The sequence below is a fragment of the Tamandua tetradactyla genome, chromosome 26 (genome assembly GCF_023851605.1).
Source record: "Tamandua tetradactyla isolate mTamTet1 chromosome 26, mTamTet1.pri, whole genome shotgun sequence".
NCBI classification, from domain to species: Eukaryota; Metazoa; Chordata; class Mammalia; order Pilosa; family Myrmecophagidae; genus Tamandua; species Tamandua tetradactyla.
In genome coordinates, this window is record NC_135352.1 from 29,441,812 (window position 1) to 29,463,722 (window position 21,911).

The following is a 21,911-nucleotide window of genomic DNA, read 5'->3' on the forward strand; positions in this document are numbered from 1 at the left end:
TTAACAGGGGTTGAAGGCAGAAAAAATGGGGATTTATTACTTAATGTGGGGAGATGGGTACAGAGTTTCTGTTTTGGGCAATGACAAAATTTTGGTAATGGATTATGGTGTTATAGCACAACATTGTAGATATAATTAATGTCACTAAATATATACATTACTACAATAAAAAAATCCTTATTGGCAGGTGTTTTTGCATCGTGATCACAGACTCTCTGTACAATTATATGCCATTTTTATGAATGTTCCATGATCATTTTAAAAGATTATTGCCTTTTTGAGGAATTATGATGTGATATATATTTGAAATACATAAATTTGATTTTATTAATTATATTATTTATCTCCTCTGAAGGCTTATCTTTTGTCCACTTGATTTGTCATGAACTGAGAGGTGACTGAAATTCACCAATTCACTTATGTCTTTTTCTCTTGTATCTCCTATAATGTTGTATGTCAATGCTCTACTCTTTGGTACATAGCTATTTAAAACTATTAGATCTGTGTTATGAAGTATGCCCCTTTTCTTCATAAATTGCCATCCTTTGTTTTGTTTATTACTTTTTAACCTCAATTCAATTTTGTCTGATAATAAGATCTTAGCTCCTGCTTTCTTTTTGGGGTAGTTTTTATTTTGGACACTCCGATTATGCTTATGTCGAATCTCCTTTGCTTATTTTCCCTCTGTCTCATTTTTCTGTAATCTCTTTTAACTTTTTATTTACCTTTATTTTGCTCATTTTTGTTACCTTTTATTTTGCTTACTCTTATCCTTTCTACTCTCTTTGCCCCTGTTTCATCAGCAGTATCCTTGTGCTTCTTCCAATTTTGTTTTCTCTGCCATTATGGTTTTGCCTTTTTCTTTCACTTGTTTCCTGAGTTCTTCCAGCTTATGTTTTATGAGTTCCTGTGCTCACTGTTTTTCCCAAGTTATTTCATCTGTGCTTTGAGCTTTTTCTTTTTAGAACTGATTGATTTTCTTGTTTGTTTTTTCTTTCGATATGGAATTTTCCTTCCTTTTCATATAGCTCTAATAAAAACATTCATCTCGGTAGTCTGTACAAAAAAGTAACATAGAAAATTATATATATGTTTTGGGATTAAAATGCAAGTGAAAAGCAGGATGACACCTTGTTTCTTTCCTTCCCATTTCCCAAAAAGAAAGAGAAAGTCCCAAAGAAGCTGTTCATTACACGAAAGATCACAAAGGATTACTTTGTAACTTGGTGATTTGTATGTAGTGTATAGCACAGAAAAAAAAACTGCCCAAATTTCCTCAAATGAGACCAAAGTTTCAACATTAAGCTGTGTCTGCTCTACAGCCATTTCCATAACCCAGGAGGAGGTCATTTAAAAGTTAGATTTTTCCTCTTCCATCCTTACTTTTCTCACCAAGTCACATCCCTGTTACAGACACACTTGAAGGCAGATGAGAAGTTAAATGAGAAAAGATATAGCTTTATGCATGCAGGAGTGATAAAAACTCTTTATGCCAAAAATGGATAATAATGTTGGGATTAATAAATTTGACATAAGTGTATTCTTTCTCCCCTCCCTACCTAAAAACTCCTAATAAAGAAATTTAAATGACCCACAACTGAATTAGAAATATGGAAAACTGGTTTCAAAGACAAAGGCTTGAAAACACACAGCTAGGAGACAAATTCAGGTTGGCAGACACATGGAGGAAGCTATTCTAGGCAACAGATGTCTGGCACCTGACCCAAATCTACATTTGGTTTCAGGCAAGAGGCTTCCTAACATTGGATTTGGGGGAGCAGGTTGGGGGAAAGAGGTGGAATGGTAATACAAACAATCAAGAGAAATACTTTACTCAATTCAAAAGTACAGCAAATGAAAACAATAATATGTGTGTCCCATTGCAACAGGCACCTTTTACAGCGCACCACTGAACAATGCAGAGCTTTTGCAGCCTTAAGAAACATGCTGCCCAAATTCCCAGTGATGCGCTTGAATCTGCAAATTAGCCTGAAGCCTCCAGGATGTTTAAAAACAGTGGGTCCCATGCTGTGGACTGAGAGATCTTGTCCAAGGGACTGCCTGCCAACCTCCTCCACACTAACCATCCCTAGTCTGCTTTTCAGATATTTTAATGGTGGGTATCTCAAAGCCATAGCATTTACTTCTGCCTGGTCACAACCAGTGGATTCCTACTAGATCAGTGTTCAACAGCCCTCCGATTTCTGTTCTTGCTCCTAGGTCAATTGGAAAGTGAGATCCTGCCTTCCCAAACTTGATGCCTTGCAGTTCTCACCCACCCTAACACTAAAACTTACTTTGCTCAAGTTGGCCCTTCTTTCCAAATTTCAGCTTAACACTCAAAAGAGCTTCAGCGACAAAGTTGTCTACAAAATATAGCAAACTAAAATATAGATATATAGCAAACTGTTGTGCTCTTCCATTCACATGGTTTTACCTTTTAAAAAAGGCAAAAACAAAACCAATTTCCAGTACAGCATTACACCTTCTAAAACCATTTGCTGCTGATAGCAATTCACAGGGAACAAGAGTTTAAAGTGCTGGCTTATTGGGAGCTAAGTAGGCTCTGTCATGTGTCTTATTTTCCCCCTGTTATTGGTGTGAAGGAACAATAGGGGAGGAATAACACAACTCAAATTTTGAGGGAGCCAACATGGCAAGTGAACTTGCTGTCCTCCCCATCTGTGTGGGACATGACTCCCAGGGGTATAAACCTCCGTAGCAACATGGGACAGAAATCCTGGGATAAGCTGGGACTCAGCATCAAGGGATTGAGAAAACCTTCTTGACCAAGATTGGGGAGAGAGAAGTAAGACAAAGTGTCAGTGGCTGAGAGGTTTCAGAGTTGAGAGTTTATCCTGGAGGTTATTCTTATGCATTATATAGATATCCCCTTTTTAGTTTATGGAGTATTGGAGTGGCTGGGGGGAAGTACCAGACACTGTGTTCCAGTAGCCATGTTTCTTGAAGATGATGGTATCATGATATAGCTTTTATAATGTGACTGGATGATTGTGAAAACCTTGCGTCTGATGCTCCTTTTGTCTAGGGTATGGACAGATGAGTAAAAAATATGGATAAAAAAATAAATGATGGGAAACAAAGGTTAAAGTAAATTGAGTAGATTGAAATACTAGTGGTCAATGAGAGGGAGGGGTAAGGGGTATGGGATGTATGAGTTTTTTCTTTTTTATTTCTCTTGCTGGAGAAATGCAAATGTTCAAAAAAATGATCATGGTAATGAATACACAACTATGTGATGGTATCGTGAGCCACTGATGGTACACAAGTATAGAATGTTTGTATGTCAAGAATACTTGCGGGCCAACAGTGGCTCAGTGGCAGAGTTCTCACCTGCCATGCCGGAGGCCAGGGTTCGTTTCCCGGTGGCTGCCCATGTAATAAAAGAGAAAAGAAGAATACTTGTGTTTGTTAAAGATTGACAAAAAAATATTGTTAAAAAATTTGAGGCAGCAATTGGAAATTATAAAAATGCTGGGTTCTGTGCAAATCAATCTTTCGGTTCTGCCCTCCACTAAACCTCAAAAAAAAGAGAGAGAGAGAAAGAAAAAAAACATGTGGGGATTTGCAAAAAGGGTGGTAGGAAGACTTTAGCCCTTTACAAGCAATCTCCCTTAATATCAAAGACTATTTTGAAGAGTAAGAAAGAGAAGCACCTGCATAGGAACTTAAAGCAACACTGAGAAGGGTCTTAAGAGTACAAAGTCCGACCTGAACAGTCCGCCCTGCACCCCTGGACTCAAATCCTTGCTCTGGGTGCAGCTGGTACCACACAGGCTTTGGGGACACCAAGCCCCTCTCTGGAGCAGGGTCTACTCAGGAGAACTGAAATGGGACTGGGGAATGGCTTTTACTAGGCTTTTGTCCCAAGTGTAATAAGGGACTGAAAACAAAAGGCTGAGTGTGTGGTGGAGGACCAAAACAAACATCATAATAATAAAATAACACTGGGAGGTACTATAAATACAATCTGAGGACAATATTTATTCATTAAAACTGTCTTATAGTTTACAAACAGGCTAGTTAGCAACAAAAGTATCATCGACCTCAAAATCCTCAGTGAGGCTTTTCGTCTTTAGAATTGTGAAGCGTTCTCTAGGCGGCGAGGTAGTGGCTATGCAACTGCAGGATTCCGAGACCAAAGGGTTCCACACAGCAGAGATTCTGGTCTCCTTTGAAGTCCACTCCCAACCCTTCATTGCCCCGATATCCCGCCCCACCCCCACCCCCACCCCCACCCCACCCCCACCCTCAGCCTCACCCTCACCCTCACCCTCAAATGCCACCTCCGCGAGGCAAGACTTAAGTGGGCCGTCGGGCCGAGCTCTGTCTTGGCCAGCATTGGGACAATTCTCTTTGCGGCTGGTCTCCTGGTCCGGGAGGAAGCAGCGCGGCTGGAGCCTGGCCTTCCGGGGCTGCTGCGGGCTGCGCTGGACGGCCGGGCTGCTGCCTCTGCTGGGGGCAGCGTGGCTGCGTCCTGTGGAGTGCCGGGATCACAAAGGGTGACTTTTTTCGGGGACAGCTACTCCTCCTGTTCCAGACTCCTCCTGCCTTCCTCGAACATCGCAGGATGGCTTGGCTCTCTCTTTGATGAGACCCACCTTCATGTGTCCGCCTTTGGGTTTACCGGCGCGTGCGGTCAGATATCGTGTCTGCAGCCCGGGCCGCTGTTCCCCAGCCGCCTGCGGCCGCCGGTACATCTCCCGCCACGACTCGGACTCTTCTGGCCTTTCCTCCTTAAAGTTCGGTGACAATGGATTTTCCATTGATCTTTCTTCGATTAATACGTGATTGTATTCCTCAATGCTATATAGCTGATCAGGCGTACACCTCTCTAGAACCGGTTCAAGGACAGAATATGGGATTCCTCCTACTTCCAAGATCCAGTCGTTGTTGTTGTTGTTGTTGTCCTTGCTGCATGGGCAGGCACCCGGGTTTCCCGCCTGATAGGCGAGAACTCCGCCCCTGAGCCACGGTGGCCCGCCGCGGGTCGTTGTTGCTTCCAAGTTACACGGAGGCACTCACTGCCCGTGCGGTGCGAGCGCATCAGAACCGAGATAGTCCTGCATCTTAGAATTCATTCTGCGCCCAATAAAGCCAGCTTCTTCCCCTTCCTGGGGAGAAGAGTGATTGCTTCTTTAAGTTGTTGCTTTTAATTCATGGAGTAATGTTTGGTCACAACTTTCATCCATTCTGAGGAAATATTTTTATTTTGTGACTTGGTTACCATTTGCTTTCTTTTTTTTCCTCTTATTCTCCTCCGTTTTTTTTTTTTCCTTCAAGTGTGTTTGCATAGATCTCTATGGTTCCTCTTGCTTACTCATCTTTGAAACTGATTATTCCTGGACAATTTGTAAATGGTTATGCTGGGGAGAACCAAATCCATGTTCCTGTCCGGCTGTAATTTTTCTCATCCCTAAATTTTGTTTGTAGGGTCTTCATTTAACTTTAAATTTTCTTGAGCCAGTAAGAAAAAACAGCTGTGAGGTTTTTTCCCCACATCTCTTTTCCCTCCTCTTGCTACAGAAAGGAGCAACTACTAGTGGTTCAGTGGTAGAATGTTCACCTGCTAAGGGAGACCCAGGTTCAATTCCAGGGTCATGCACCCTCCCCACCCCACCCCCCCAAGAACATGTTCTCAGAAACAGACTGCTCTTCTCTGTGAGAGTTTCAGTGCAAACAAGAAATTTAAGTTTTGCACTTCATGGAGCATCCATCACTCTGATAAGTGAAATTTTGCTGGCTTTATGAGATTATAGTTGTGCTAGGGGGGTTCCCACATCCTTCCATGCTCATCCTTGATTGATCCCCACCTCTTGTCATAGCCCTTCCACTATTTTGTTACCTGGCATTTTATTTGTCACCTAATTTCATACACACACAAAAGTTTTTTAATTTTATTTCTCATTTACTTAAATGCTTTAGATAATTTCCTGGGAGACAGGAAGGATATGCCAACTTTACATGACCAACTTCAAACTCTGGAAATTGGTCTGTTATAATAAAATCTTTAAAATATATGGTGTATAATTCATAATTGTTCCTAATTATATACATTCATGTAAATGCCAACTCCATCTAAGTCTTTATCTTGGGAGGCTCTATAATTATTCCATCCATGTTGCCACTGGGCCATACCTATTTGCAAATGTTTTTCCAATTTTAAAATTCACAATTTTACAATGATTTTTTTCTCATCACTTTCTAACTATTTTATTTTTAAAAATAGGAAATGTTCAGAATCACGAGTAGCATTTAGTCATCCTGTCTCCTTAGACTGTTTCTCAGTCTTTCCTTGACTTCCATGACATTGACATTGTTGAAGATTTACAAGACAGTACTTTTTGTTTTGCTTTGTTGTGTAAATTATCTTCCAACCGTGCAAGGGTAGCTTAATGGTAGAATTCTTGCCTGCCATATAGGAGACCCGGGTTTGATTCCCAGACTGTGTACTTCCCCCCGACCCCAACCCCTGAAAAAAATATCCTCCATTCTGTGTTTGTCAGGTGTGTTTTTTTTTCTTTTTTTTTGATGAAGGGCAGTCTTCATTTATTTCCTTTTTTTATTAATAAAAAAAAATTAACACAACATTTAGAAATCATTCCATTCTACATATGCAATCAGTAATTCTTAATATCATCACATAGATGTAAGATCATCATTTCTTAGTACATTTGCATCGATTTAGGAAAAGAACTAGCAAAACAACAGAAAAAGATATAGAATGATAATATAGAGAAAAGAATAAAAATATAATAATAAATAAAAAATATATATATAAAAAAAGGAAAAAGAAAAGAAAAACAAAAAACACAAACAAACAAAAAAAAAACTATAGCTCAGATGCAGCTTCATTCAGTGTTTTAACATAATTACATTACAATTAGGTAGTATTGTGCTGTCCATTTTTGGGTTTTTGTATCTAGTCCTGTTGTCAGGTATGTTTTTTATGATGAGGAAAAGATAGATTGAATTAGTAGGAATGTCACAGAAGCGACTGCAATCTTATCTTTGGATTCTACCAGGTGACACATGATTTTTTTGGGTGCGTTCAGAGTTCCCATAGACCATCTATCCTCACACACGGTTTTCCCTGTTTTTAACACTTGGCATTAGTGTGTTATCATTGTTACAACTGATGAAAAAAAATTATCATAAACATACTTCTTGTGTTATACAGTTCTAAGTTTTCTTTGTTGTTTTAAAATTTTTATTCTACTAACATATACACAGCCCAAAATTTCTCATTTTATTCATTTTTAAATATACAATTAAATGCTATTAATTACATTCACAATGTGTGCCATCACCACCACCATCCATTACCAAATATTTTCCATCATCTCAAACAGAAACTGCATAGCAATTAATCATTAACTCCCCATTCCCCACCCCTATCTGGCCCCTGGTAACCTGATTATATAATTCTGACTATATGAATTTCCTTATTCTAAATATTTCATGTAAGTGAAACCACAAAACATTTGTCCTTTTGTTTCTGGCTTATTTCATTTAATATGTCTTCAAGATTCATCCATATTTTTGCATGTATCAGAAATCCATTCCTTCTTAAGACTGAATAATATTCAATTGTATGGACAGACCACATTTTGTTTATCCATGCATCGGCTGATGGACTCAGCAATTCCATTTTTAAATCTTTAATAGTATTATGCTGGATTTCTTTCCTTATTCACAAAGGTGTCTCAGAGTGTCTTTTGTTGGCCCGTATGTGACCCATAGTGTATAAGAAACTATTTCTACTGCTATATACCTTAGGGCTCCTCAGGCTGCCAGGTGTTGGGGACAATGATTCCTTTCGTGGCACAGTAAGTATGTGGGGGGACAAGGGTGAACTTACCTGATGTCAGGGTGAATGCTTAAGAAACAAGTTAGGACATACTAGCATGTCAGGTCCCCTGATAGCATTCTGTAAATGCCAGTTTTCTGCCTGTTAAGGATTCCAACCAGTTCCTGAAGACAGAATTTTTATACTGGATGTTGCCTAGAATATTAAGTATTTATCATGAAGGACGGAAGAAAACTAAACAGTAGAGCTGGTATGAGACTCTCTGAGTTGGGCTTTGCCTATAAGCAGAATCCTGAGGCTGGCTCTCTCCTCTCCTAAACAGGCAACACCCATCGATTGTGAGTTATATCACAAGTGATTTTTAGTAATGATAAAAAAAAAATAGGTGAGATCAAATGATTTATTGTTTTTATAGATTATACCAGACTTAAGGGTATGAACTGTGTTTGTGAATGCCATCTCTTAACTCTTGGAATGGAACAAACATTAAAGATTATCATAGGGGGAACAGCTTCCCCAGGAAGCCAGTGATGACCAAAAAATTAGGGCAAGGAACTAAGGGAGACCAATTACTGTTCAGTAAGATTGTTGACATGTTTCAGCAGCCACTTACCCATGAAGTTAATCAGTAGATGCCTGGTGAAGGTGTCCATAGGGGCAGCTTTGGCAGCAAAGAGCTGCTTCAGCTGGAGATAGCAGGCTAAAATCCAGTAGAAAAGAAACCACCACTGCTGGGATGAGGTAAGTCCTTGGGAATTATGGAAAGGCACAAGCCCCACCCTATTTTTATTTGTCATCTGAAGGAGTTTCTGAGGCAATCTTGCCCATTTTTCTATCTGGGGCATAATTGTTGGGAGCACTTGTTGGGGAAAAGACGGACTCCAACAAGAGAGAATGTTCTAGGACCAGGGCACTGATGGCCTTAGTAATTCTCCTCTCATAGCACAGGCCTGTGCAGAAGAACTTGTGGCAGTCCCAGCAACTAGTTATTCACACTAGCTCACTGTACAAGACATTGTTATTTTGGCCTTCCCTGCACATCTTTCCTTTCTTGTGGTGAAAACATCCCCCCGACACACACACACTTCCCCTTAGGAGAACTAGCCACACCAACACCACTGTCCTCCTCACACCTGGCCATCTCAAGGGTGGGGGGGGGGTGGAAGGGGGTAGTGGCAATTAGCTGAGAATAGGCTCATTAGCTGTGTCAAGGACCTCTGACCCAACTCCAAGGGACAGATAAGTAACTGGCCTTCATTTTGGTCCCACAGCTTTGAATTCAAATATGTTCTTGGCTGAAGCCATATTAGCTTGGAAAAGCTAAAATCAATAGAGGAAAAGCATGTCCAGGCCTAAAAGTACTCTATGTTGAACCCTAGCAATCATGGCATGGAGAGTATTACTGATATGGGGTGCAGTTGGCCTGGGTACAGTGAGTGACCTCCGACACAGAACTAGAAAAGTCTGTATCTCAGACTTTTTGCCTCTGCTATATAAGCGTGGGCCTGAGGGATGCAACTTTTGGAAGGTCTCATGTGACTCTAACTCACTAACTCAGACACTATCCATTGAGGATCTAGGTCCAGAAGTTTAAATATCTGCTTGTCTTTGGAGAATATTGCTCATCTCTCTTCGTTTTATATCCTTTAAAGAAATAAACTTGGTTTGATTTACCCAGGTGTTGTCTGTCTGGTCCTTTCATCGAGTCAATCATACTGTTGACATTTGTGAAAAATAAATTGGTCCTGCACCCAACTCTCCCTCACACATAGATAGACATGTATTCTAAGCCTGGCCACTTGAGCTCTTTTCCTGATAATCTGAAACTCGATTTAATTTACAGGATATAAAATGGTTGGAACTGAATTGTTTTGGTGGCAGGCCTTGATGAAATTGTGTGTCTCTGCTATTTAAATTCTTAGACCTAATTATTCAACTAATCCTTTGATTCAGTGAGCAACCCAGTATCCTTACTATCATTTTTTCGTTTGCTTTGAGTCAATTTCTGCATCATGTAATCAAAGAACCTTAACTGATAGAGGCACTCAAGGAATGGGAAGATTGGACAAGGACAAATCATTGTGTGAAACTAGTTGCCAAAGGCCACATGAGCCCTTCAGTGGGGACTTGTGACTCATTAAAACTGATAAGGAATTTCAAAGCCCCATCTGATTAGTATACTTTATACCCTAAACTCAACTAAAAATTTACAAAATTGATTTTGTAAATCAATTCACAAAATACAAATACTTTCTATCACAAAGTCATTAAGGCAATTCCAAAGAATATGATTCTGGAACAAAAGAAAATTCCAAAACAGGTGTTCTAAAATGTTTTGAGAATGTTAGCATAATAAAATAAATATTGTTTTTTTCTCAAGGAGAACTCTTTAAGATACACAATATTGGGATTTGTAAAATTTGTATTTTAAAACAATACAAAAATCCACAACTTAAGAATTATACATATTATCTGGAGTGAAACATGTTCTGTCATCTTTAACACCTCCTTGTTACTTCCTTAAGATACTCACAATGAGATTTTTGATATTTAAAGACAATGCTGGGCGGGCCACGGTGGCTCAGCAGGCAAGAATGCTTGCCTGCCGCGCCAGAGGACCTGGGTTCGGTTCCCGGTGCCTGCCCATGTAAAGACAATGCTATTTTGAAAATGCCTAGGATGGATTTAACTAACTTACCTACAAAAAATGTCCAACAAATATTTCAACAATTTTATGTGCCCTTTGCTACTTGTTCAGCTATTTCTGAAAGCTATAAATTTAAGATATATTTTGCTCAGCAGCAAGTTGACATTTAACATTTATGAAGTCAGAGTAAGGCAATAAATGAGGTTGACTGTAGAGCACTTAGTTTTATAGCTAATACCACACCTTCTAGCCTCATTATAGCAAAGCTGCAATTCTACTGTCTACTATGCTCCAAAAGAAGTCTTGAAATTCAACTGTCAACTTGTTCCCCATTGCTGCAGACCTTTATTTCACTTCTATTACTTGGCCCTTAGTGGAAAGTCTTTCTTATTTAAAGGTACCTTGAGTATAAAAGTTCCCCTTATTAGATTTTCAGGATTAAATGGAGGAGAAACTGTGATCAGATGTTTAATTATACACATCCTACAGCAATTGAGCCAGCATTTCAGAACTCATTTTTAAGCGGTACTGCTTGCAATACTCTATTCTTGCTACACACCAAGGCAGTCAATACCTGTCATTTCCGAAATTAGAAAGTCTATCCTCTTGAGATCCACATGCTAATCCCTAGAACCCATCAGTATGTTACACGGTGAAGGACACGTTGCTAATCAGCTGATCTGAAAATAGGGAGATTATGCTGGACCAATATAATCAGAAGGGTCCTTAGAGTGGAAAAGAAAGGCAGAGAAGTCATGGTCAGAGAGAGAGACACAATGACAGAAGCAAGGTCAGATGGGAGGAGGACTCAACCCACCATTGCTAGCTTTAAAGATGAGAGAAACAGACCATAAGCCAAGAAATGTGAATAGCCTCTAGAAGGTGGAAAAGGCATGGAAACATATTCTCCCTTACAGCCTCCAGATGGGAACACAGATTTGCTGATAACTCATTTTGAGCCCAGTGAGACCCATGTTAGATGTCTAACCTGCTAATTTGTATGGTTTAAGTCACCAAACTTGTAGTAATTTGTTACAGCAGCAGTTAGAAAAGCAATACAATCTGTTAACGACATTTTGGTTTGTCTATTGTAGGTCAAGATTCTAACCTGGTTTGATGTATGGTGGCACGAATTTCCTTATAATCAGAGGGGATAGAATTTTAAATTCTAGAACACCAAAGTCTATAAACAAAACAGTTCACAGATCTGTCTCATGGGAACTGAGTTGTGCCGACCATGTATTATTTACCACATACCACTCTTTCCTTCCTCGTGTTTCAGGCTGACAGAAAGAGCTCAGTAATTCGCCACACCATTCTTCCAGAATCATCATCAGAATGAAAATTATAGGGCGCAATATCTGAAATATAGTTTCAGGAAGTATAAATGGCTTCAGGAAGGATAAATCCTATAATCTTTGCTCATGTACATCAGTTCACATTGGTGCAACAGCCAAGAGAGGTAATGTGTGAAGAAAGAGATGTGTGAAGAAAGAGAAACTGAGCAAGGGATCATGGGCTTACATGCAATGTACAAAAGCAAACTGATGTAGTAAGTTCAGGGACATCACCTGTCAGAGAAAACACAGTTAGTTTTATTCCATACCTGAGCTGACATAATTCTTCACCTGAAATTCCCTCAAAGTTTGTATAACCTGAGCAACCTTTTATTTTTTTAACCTGATACTGCTTTAGGCTATTACTGTGAAATAATTCTTTCTGTAGTAGAATGTTATTAGGTATTCAAAACCAAGTATAAATAGTGCCCCCAGCATCATCAAATTACTTTAGCATGTGCTACCTCTAAGAAGTTTGTTAAAATTTATATGCTATCTACACTTCATAGAAACATTATATAGTTTTTCAAATTAAATACTTTCTTAATTAAGATTCTTTTAGTAAGCTTACTTATACAACAATCTCAAGGGCAGCAAAGAGGGCCACCTTGTTCCACTCGACACCACTGGCTGTATTAGATAGCACCCATGGTTATTCTGTGTGAATTGCACCCTCTGGTGCTGTGCAACACTGGGGCTCTGCATTTAAGGTTCTGACATGTTCAGTATTTCTTGCTCAAGCCTTTTGCTTTGCTCTCCAGGACCCTCGTAAGGTATGATGCATGCTTTGATTATACTTAAGGGATAAAGGAGGCAGCAGCACTAAAATTGTTACTCCCACCGCTGCAATACTGACACAGGTGAAGTTCATGTCCCTCCAAAACGCCTGCTTCCCCTCTTCATACTTCTCTTACAAATCTACCAGAGCTGGAATGGGTGGACTTTTACATTCTTCCTCTCCCTGATGTGGACTTCCCTCAGGTCACATCATCCTCCTTCCCTACAGAGCCATAATGACACAATGACTGCTGGAGGATGTGACATGTGGAGCAATATTTTCAAATATTGTTCTTTTAGCTATAAATATCATACTTCTCTAATTGCTTTCGATATTTTGAAATAAAAAAGAGGGTAGAAAGGTGAGTATACTCCTACCCACGTTTGTTTCCAAACCGCAGGTTGTTGATGTGTGGTAACTCCTTCATGAAGTATAATCCACTCTCAAATGGTTCTCTGGCCCTCAGTTTTTATTTCAAGAGAATCACTTTTTCCTTACCTATTGTAGAAAAATATTTAATAATATGCAAACCATAAAGGTAAGAATCATAAGATATAAAATGTTTCAACCACTGATTATTGATTATATCATTGCCCTAAGTTGTCCCTTTGAATTCTAAAATAGAATGTCTAATAGTCTTCCCATTATTATATCAGATATATTTTTTAAGTTTCCTTTTTTTTAGATGCTCCGTAGTTTAAAATGTTATTTTTTAAAAATAACATTTCCCAAATTTTCTTGGAAATGTGATTACACCATTTTCTGAAAAATATAAATATCATGGGACAGCATGTCTCCATTGGCATTCATATTCAGTGCCCCCAAATTAGAATCAAATCACTGTTTAATTTTTCTGAAAGAATACTGACCTACATCAACATTTACTAGCTCTGATTTGAGGGAAGCAATACAAAATCATTATCAGTTACCTCATTTCTAACACAGGATTAACAATACCATCAGGGGGTGTGGAAAAGCTTAAATGAGACTTATGTAAAGCACTAAGACATCGTAGATACCCAATAAATAGCAGCTATTCATGTGGTGGGCTCCTGCAGTGCCGATACAGTTTTATTCTTGACCTTGGAAATTACTAAACGGGCGTTCACTTAATATTGGGAGACATACACACATACACACACACTTTATGGACTTTGGCCATCGTATTTCACAATTAAAAAAAGATAAAAGGTAGCTGTTTTTAGTGTTAAGAAACAGCCCTTTAAACCTGACATGAGTGTCTGCTAACCTTAAACTCTTAAGATGGTATATTACTTAAAAATACTGCTTCCATTTGTGTAAGCTGGTGGCTTTTCTACCTACATCCGTTCTATTATCTTTTGCAGACGGAAGCTGGCTCTCTACTCCACACTTCATTGCTGTTTACTTTCTGTTCATAGTCCAATGAGATGCCTCAGGATTCGAGGACAGGCAGAACTCAGAGGTGGGATTTAGCTGCCCTCAAAACCAAAGCAGTTTTGCTCTCGCTTGCTTTACACATACAATGCCTGCTTTTCTTTGGAGAAATGTGGCTAAAATAAAACTTGAAAATCAATGCCCATTCAGAACTCTGGTTTAATCATGTCAGAGACGTGCCGAAGCCCTGACAAACTGATTTCACGAAATAAGCCATAAGGAGAAATTAGGGGAATTGTACCCTTCAAATCCAGCTCTTTGTGGATTTGTCTTCGAATTTCTTCTCAATGTAACATATAATGGTTTTACTTCAATGTAATAGTTTTATAATCCAGTGTTTCTACTGTTTATTAGTTGGTTGCTTCCTGTTAACTTCCAAGGAGACAGTCTACCCAGTAGTTTCACAATCGGAGTATGACTGCTTCCTGTAAAATACTGGGATGTGACATCTATATACTTTTTACCAAAAAGAATGTCATGTTTAACTTTTTTTTCTCAAAATTAAAGTCAATTTGGTTTGCAGCCTTGTATACTACCTATACTATTTTTCTTTCTAGATAAGTAGCAAATGAATCAAAAAAGTGAACTTGACAAATTATATTTTCAGCTAATTATCTTCCTTTTCAAGTTTTTAAAGGAAGAAAACAAAAGTGGAGATTGTAACTGGTAACAAGGGAATAAAGTAGAAAAGGAATGATGCTAGCTAGATAGCAGATAAACTATGTTCAGGGAAGCCAAGTTTTACATGTAAAAGTATTTTTCTTCAGGGGTAGTGGAAAAATAAAGTTTCAACCCCCTGCAATGTTCTATTTTCATTTAAATGGCAGAAAGGCACAAAGCAATCTTTATATTATTTATCAACCACAGAAAAAAATTTTTTTAATCACATTCAAATCGATAACCATAGATGTGCCAGTGTCTAGAATGTGAGTCAATATAAGACCTCAGCCTAACTTTTGAGGAAAAGACCCACAAATTCTCCTTAAACTACATAATAATCCAATTTCTGTAGGATTAACTGGGTTCCCAGTTGCTGCTTGCTTTGGTTGTCTTTTCACTGCCTTTACTAAGGAATCCAAACAGCAAGAACTTTGTACCTAGAAAATGCTACACGTGGCAAGAAAAATGATGGTCCTTTCATACATAATTTAAATTAGAGGCTTTTGATAAACATATCATACCCTTCTATTATTCTCGGACAACGGCAGCAGTGGCATGTCCCAAAATTTGGGTCAAAAACTAATGGCACGGCAGTGCAACAGTGGCTCAGTGGTAGAATTCTCAGCTGCCATGTTGGAGACCTGGGTTTGATTCACGGTGCCTGCCAGTGCAACAACAAAAAACAACTAATGGCGATTCTATCCTTCCAAGTCAACAAACTTTACTATTTAAAATTTTAAAAATCCTGACTTTAGCAGGAATCAGAAAAATCACTCAAGCTATTACTGTTTACCTCATCAGTTACAAAAATCACTATTTCCTAGTTTGATAACCTAACAATTAGGTTGCAAATTTTTTTGACTGCAATTTTTTAGGCTTTTGTTTTTTTTTAAACAAACTTCAACTCCACCCATCTGACTTCTGAGATCATTGATATATGCAAGTACTAAGGAAAAACATGAAACAAACAGTAGAGCTCCCACAGTAACTTGTTTCAAGATGAGCCTTCTGAAAGATGTTTTGGTCACTGGATAAAACTGGCAAACACATTCTGAGGATTTTAAACAATTTTAGCATTTAGAGAAGTGAAAAAGATAATAAGCAACACAATATAGTTAAGAATTTGGGCTTTGGAATTAGGTATGTGCTTGAATCAAGTCTTTCTTTGACCAAATTACTTTATCTGTGTTTCAGTTTCCTTATCTGAAAAAACAAACCAAATGAGAACAGCTTCTCCTAAGGTTTTGTGGGTTAAACGAGAATGCTCACAACGTAATTTATGAAATTTAGTTTAAATGTACTGTGCTAGGCTTTGCAAACAAATTATTTCACTTAATCTAGGATACTACTAGACCTATTCTTCAGAAGTAAAAAGTTTAAATTCCGAGTTGCATGTCTAGGAAAAGGCAGAGCCAAGATTTTATCTCAAGAACAAGAGATCCCAAAGTTTGTTTTCTTCTGCACCAAAGTATCTTGAAGTTTAATAAAATGTACATTTCTCTTAAAGCAGGGTCTTTAAATTTTGATTGTAACTAAAATATTATTTTATTTGGCAAGTTTTAAGACTCCATTGCAAGTGTTCATAAATTAAACAATGCTTGTTTTTATACTACATAGCTTCTTCAGATTCTACATCAAGAGATTATTAAAATTAAAAATATTTTCAATGATCTTTATGTTAACTTGAAACAAGCCAATTTAGGAAATTACCAAACCACCTACCTACTACTACAAAAATTTACTGTTCTAATTTTTAGCTCAATTTTCTGGTAATTACTGTCCCACAAACTATGAATTTCAAGACGGAGGAAAGTAAAATAATTACATAATTAAAATACTTTCAAAATATATTCATGTTATTGCTGCCCACAATATACAGGCAACCAACTTACAGAATGTGGATTTTTTCTCTTTGGTATCCCATTAAACATCCGCCCAAATGAATCATTTTTAAAGGTTGTCTGGTATAATAAAAACATTCCTGATTATTTCAGTTTAAGTACAGGAAACTATAGTATCCTTATCTAGTATTCCACACTTGGTGCTGCTTATGTTCAACTTTCCTATTCAAATACAACTGGCAATTAAAAGATTATTTCTTGATTTTTTCCCCCTTCATTTATCATCACTATTACTGCTCAATGTGCCCTATTTTAAAACATTTCTAGAAAGCCAGAAAAAAAGCCACATAGAAAAACAAAATATCTTGGGCCAGAGTTTGAAGAAAAATTAAAGAATACACACAGATTATAGTCAGAAACACCTAAAACACAGAAACAGGATTCCATTTCATTTCTAACAAATGTAATTCAATTGAACAGGCTCATTAAAGAGCTCAACATGGCTCTTCATTTTTCCCAGTATTTTCCTGAGATTTGTAAACACAAAAATCATCTAGTTTCAGATTTGAAAATTCTAACTTCCCTACTAAAAAAAGTTCTGTTTCAGCTATGAAAAATTATCTGATGTACTTTGCAAAGACCAGTAACAGAAAATTACTTACAGGGATTAGATCTGAGTTAGGGGAAAAAAACACAACTTCGTGAAAAGATAATAATAGCTTAAAGCATTTAATATCTAAACAAATCAGTTATAGTAGTCACAAAATATGCTTAATATAGAAACCCACATTTATGTCTTCAGGAAAAAGTGTAAATTGTATTTTACCTCAAAACATAAATTAACCTGCTTAAAGAATTTGCAGCAGTCAAAATTATGGTGAATTTTTAACTACTTTAGAATAAAATAACATCCAAGTACTTTATACTGCTTTATATCTAAAAATGCTTACAACTTCTCACAAAAATAGTCTGAGGCAACTATTTTTTCTTTTATTCTTTAACAGACATGTTCAACATATATGCAACATTCTAAAAACTTTTAAGTTTCACAGACTTTCAGAGATTCAAATACTGTGGTCCCCTTTTCTTTAATGTGAAGGTTTATTCAGTTTAAAAAAAAGCATGGTAGACAACTTAATAGTTTCACCAAATTGAAAGTAGTACAAAAGTTTTAAGATGCTACAGAACTACACATCGTACCTAATATCATTAAAAATAGAAGACAGTATTTTCTTCAGCAAATAAACCAGCATACTAGTATGCTGTTAATGCATACCTTTTAATGTATACTGTCATTCACAGATTATTTACAACTTCTATTGTGTGAAGAGAATTAGAATGTAAATTTTCTGCAAAACTGGAAAAAAGCAATACAAAATCTGTGAAAGCCTGTTTTATATCATACAAAAGTAAGCCAGTTTTTCTCTTCAAATACTAAATATTTTATGCAGTGATCTTTTAGACACATTATAGTAATTCTTGAGGATGTTTTAATGCTGGAGGTAAGTTTACAGGTCTTGATTCTTCATCAAGGAGTACTAAATCTTCTATTTCACTACCCCTATATTTTCTTTTACATATTTTCACCACCACCTTTTTCTTGAGAAATAGCTTCAATGCTTCTCTTGATGCAACTGCTTTTGCATTTTCTTTGCTTTTTCCACAGCCAGTGCCCAAATACACAGACTTGCACCTCAACTCACAAACAATACTTTCTTGAGAACTCAAATTCTGAGGCAAATCTGCCAGTTCTTTTAGTGGGACAAAAAACACATCCAGTGTCGCTTTCAGAGCCTCAATAGCTGCATTTAGGAGTTCTCCATGATTCACAGTGGGACTAAAGCCACCAACAGCTACCAACTTCCAAGCCACTGTTTTATACAGTCTATTGAAAAAAGGCTGCTTCTGTTTTACATCTTCATTCGTTAACTTGCAACAAGAGAATTTGACTGAACTCTCACTTGACTGTGAAGTACTTTTAGAAGGCAACTGGGATGTGCTAGTTTGAGAACTACTCTTAGAAGCCAGCTGGGATACACTTGCTAAGGAAGTGCTTTTGGAAACCAGAGATCCACTGCTCTGGGAGCTGCTCTTGGAAGCTAATAGCGATGCAGCTACCTGGGAAGTGCTTTTAGAAGTCAGTAGCGATGTATTTGTTGAGGAGCTGTTCTTGGAAGTTATTAAGGATGTGCCTGATGAGGAGCTGTTTTTAGAAACGGATGATGAAATACTTGCCTCTGAACTAGTTTTGGTAGTTAACCCACTTGAAGCTGTCTCTGAACTAGGATTAGAAGACAACAGTGGCAACTCTATTTCTGAGCTTCCTGAAGAGCCCAACAAGGGTACCTGAATCTCTGAACTGCTTTGAGAAACTGAGACTGAAGAGCCTTCCAAAGCACTCTTTTTAGGTGAAACACTGGGTTGTATGGAATCACTGGACTGGGTCACATGACTATTCACATTCGATTTCAACAAAGAAACAAGTGATGCTGAACCATGCTTATCTGAAGCTTCTGATTCAGAAACTTTATCAGATCCTGCTGTTGTTACCTGAGAGGAAATGCTGCTGCTGCTTTGGCAGGAACCAGATCGATCCCCATCACTTGTAGAGCTATTCTGACCACGAGTTGAGTTCCCTCTACTCTCTGATTTGGTGGAGGACCCCGTACAAGCTGAACTGTTTTCCTGCTTAGCTGATGCATGTTCTGTTTTGGCAGAAGTTTTTGTATGATCCTGCTCAACCGCAGAACTGGTTTTCCCTTCTATGACTCGCTTTTTGGATGGCTCCTCTATCCCTTCTAAAAAGAAAAAAAAAATACAGATTTGTTTTAAACTTTACCAAACACATATCAGCTAAATTTTATAAGACAGATACTTATTAAAATGAAAGTATGAGGTGGAAATATTTCCAGATTAATAGTTTCTTTAAGAAATGTGGAATAACTTCATTAATATCTTAAAATGGTGCTGAATAACATGTTATTAATTTCTAATATTCAATATTAACAGCATAAGACACATAGTCGACATTTCAAAATAAAAACAATCGAACTATCAAATTCAGATCCTAAAACAAACACAAATATATTTTAAGTTTAACATTCCAACAAGATTAATAACATTATGTAAATTAGGGCTTGTTAAAAAAGAAAAGTCATAATTCCTAATTATATTAAGCTTATGTTCCAAACTCCTATGTATGTTCACATCTATGATCTGCTAACCATTGCTACTCGATATCCCTCTTTTCTTCACCTTGGCAACCAGTTCGTCTCTTGTGGTATGGATTGGAGCATCTGTCACTTTAATGCCTTCAGCCATACTAAGTATTTTATCCATAACTTTTTGAGGGTACCTGAAAAAGAGGGAAAAGTTTACTTTTAACAAGTGTTTTTTTCTAAGCTACTACTTCCGGTGTGCAAAAACAGGCCCCAAGAACTGCATTTCCTGGCCTCAATCAAGCGTACCAACCGCCGGAAAGTTTCTTTTAAAGACAGCACATAAACAAATGCCCCATGGTCCGGGAGGCGGGGGCCCCGCTTTACAAATCTTTAAATCTATTGTCCACCCACAAGACCTCTGTCAGCTCAACCCCAACAACTCTACAAAAAGCCCCCTACACGACGGGGCACCTATGCACTATTAATCACCTCTGCTTTCTCGCAGAAACGCCCTTCTCACCCTTCGAGGCCGGCCGGGTCTCGCGGATTCTCGCGCCTCGCTTCCCCTCCCCTCTGAAGGCCGGGGATAGAAGACAAAAGTGGGGTGGGGGAGCTGGTTAGCGCGGTTTGCCCACTCACCGGCAGCCGAGGAAGACGTGGTTTGCCCAGGCCATGGAAAAGGAGATGAGCTGCTGCATCTGCCGATTGCGAGTCCCGCTCTCGGCGTCCGCAGCTTCATCCGTGCTCGTGGAGTCCACACCACCAGTGGGAACCAGGTCCCCGGCGTTGCGGAGCAAAAACTCGCGGCGGTGGCGCCAGTGTTTGTCAGTCTCGCCGTCGCAGCGCAGCGCCTCCACCCAGGCGGCGACCCGCGGGTTCTGGCTCAGGAACTCCGACACCTCCTGCGCCATGTTGGGCCTGCAGGTCGCGGAGGCCGCGAGCAGACGCTGCACCGAGAGAGAGGCGGGGTGCGCGGCGGCGAGCGGCTCTGTTACTGCGGCCTGCACGGGCGGCCCTCCCAAGAACGCCCCTGGGGAGGCCCAAACACCAAACACCAAAAAAAAAAAAAAAAAAAAAACAGCGCGGGGAGCAGCTGAACCGCCCACTTCCGCCTGCCGCCGACTGCGTCCCTTTTATAACCTCGCTGTGGCGCGCCCGCGCGTCCTTCCGGCGCGAGCCGGCTCTCCCAGGACGCTTTGCGGCGCCCGCGACGCCGCGGCCCCAACGGGCCGGGGGCGGGAGGGGGCAGGGGGAGGCGGGCGCTGGGCGCCTCCCGCCCGTCGAGGCCCGGCTGCGAGTGGGTTTTCGGCCGGGCGACCTGCACTTGCGGAAACCTCCGCGTTCCGGCTTGGCTTTGTGACGCCGCGCTCCCTCCCGGCCGGCTTCCTTCACCACCCCGCGCGCCGCCGGAACCAGAGGCGAAAAAGCCTGGGCCGGGCAGGATGAAGTCCTCGTGTGGCTGGAGGCTCTTTTAATTTCCTGACCGACCTTGAGCCGCGGTACGAAAGCGAGGTCTCTGGGTCTCCGCCCTAAGACGCTTGTTTTTGATCCGTTCCCAAATAAACAAAGCCTAGCCTCCATGTTTTGATTATGGTTGAAGGCAGCTTCTCGCACTGTTTGGGATGTACACAAGCGAAGCGTTCTGAGGCCCGTCTCAGAGGGGGTTAGGAATGGGGGGGGTGCGTATTAGCTGCAACAGTAACAAAATTCCTATGTTACTCCACTTCGATTTACTCCGAGGAGTCCTTTTCTCCGCAGGGGTTAGGGTTGCTTTCCGCAGTTTTTTAGGTCTCTCAACCCAAGCAGTGCCTGCTTCCTTTTTTTTTTTTTGGCTCAATAGCTACAAAACTGCACAAACCCACAGTCGTGTTACCTCCAACTGAGCAAAGAGCCAAGAACCAGCGTGGAAATTTGACTTGTTTATTTCTGCCGCCCCAAACTTTTCCCCTTCTTGTATCTATTTTTTTTTCCTCTCCGTTCTTTACAGTTGATTATTGTTAGGTTTCCAATGATAGGTATATGCGTACTTTAAAATTAATACGATCTAATAAATGATAAAATTATGAATATAAAATAAATTTTCCTTTCCATAGTTTTTGGGGGGCTTTGCTGTAAAAATGTCTGGATCAGAATAATCAAGGAAAAAAAGGTCACTTTGGATTAGAGTAGGTAAAATTTTTTTAAAAAGATGTGATTTGAATGCATCCTGAAATAATCAAAATGCATTTACTGTATGGAAA

At 39.3% G+C, this 21,911-nt stretch overlaps 1 protein-coding gene across 2 annotated transcripts; it reads right to left on the minus strand.

Annotated features, from left to right (window-relative positions):
* Positions 1–17,486: 17,486 nt before the first annotated feature.
* Positions 17,487–20,755, minus strand: CDKN2AIP (CDKN2A interacting protein). 2 transcript variants are annotated; one of them, XM_077144498.1, is made up of 3 exons: positions 20,311–20,749; positions 19,735–19,865; positions 17,487–19,308 (listed from the first exon to the last, which is right to left on the minus strand). In XM_077144498.1, exons 1-3 carry the CDS (start codon positions 20,580–20,582, stop codon positions 17,978–17,980), a joined length of 1,734 nt encoding a protein of 577 aa, XP_077000613.1. In that variant the 5' UTR covers positions 20,583–20,749; the 3' UTR covers positions 17,487–17,977. The 2 variants fall into 2 exon arrangements, with proteins under 2 accessions (XP_077000613.1, XP_077000614.1); XM_077144499.1 differs by having other exon boundaries at positions 19,196–19,308; positions 19,766–19,865; positions 20,311–20,755.
* Positions 20,756–21,911: the final 1,156 nt, after the last annotated feature.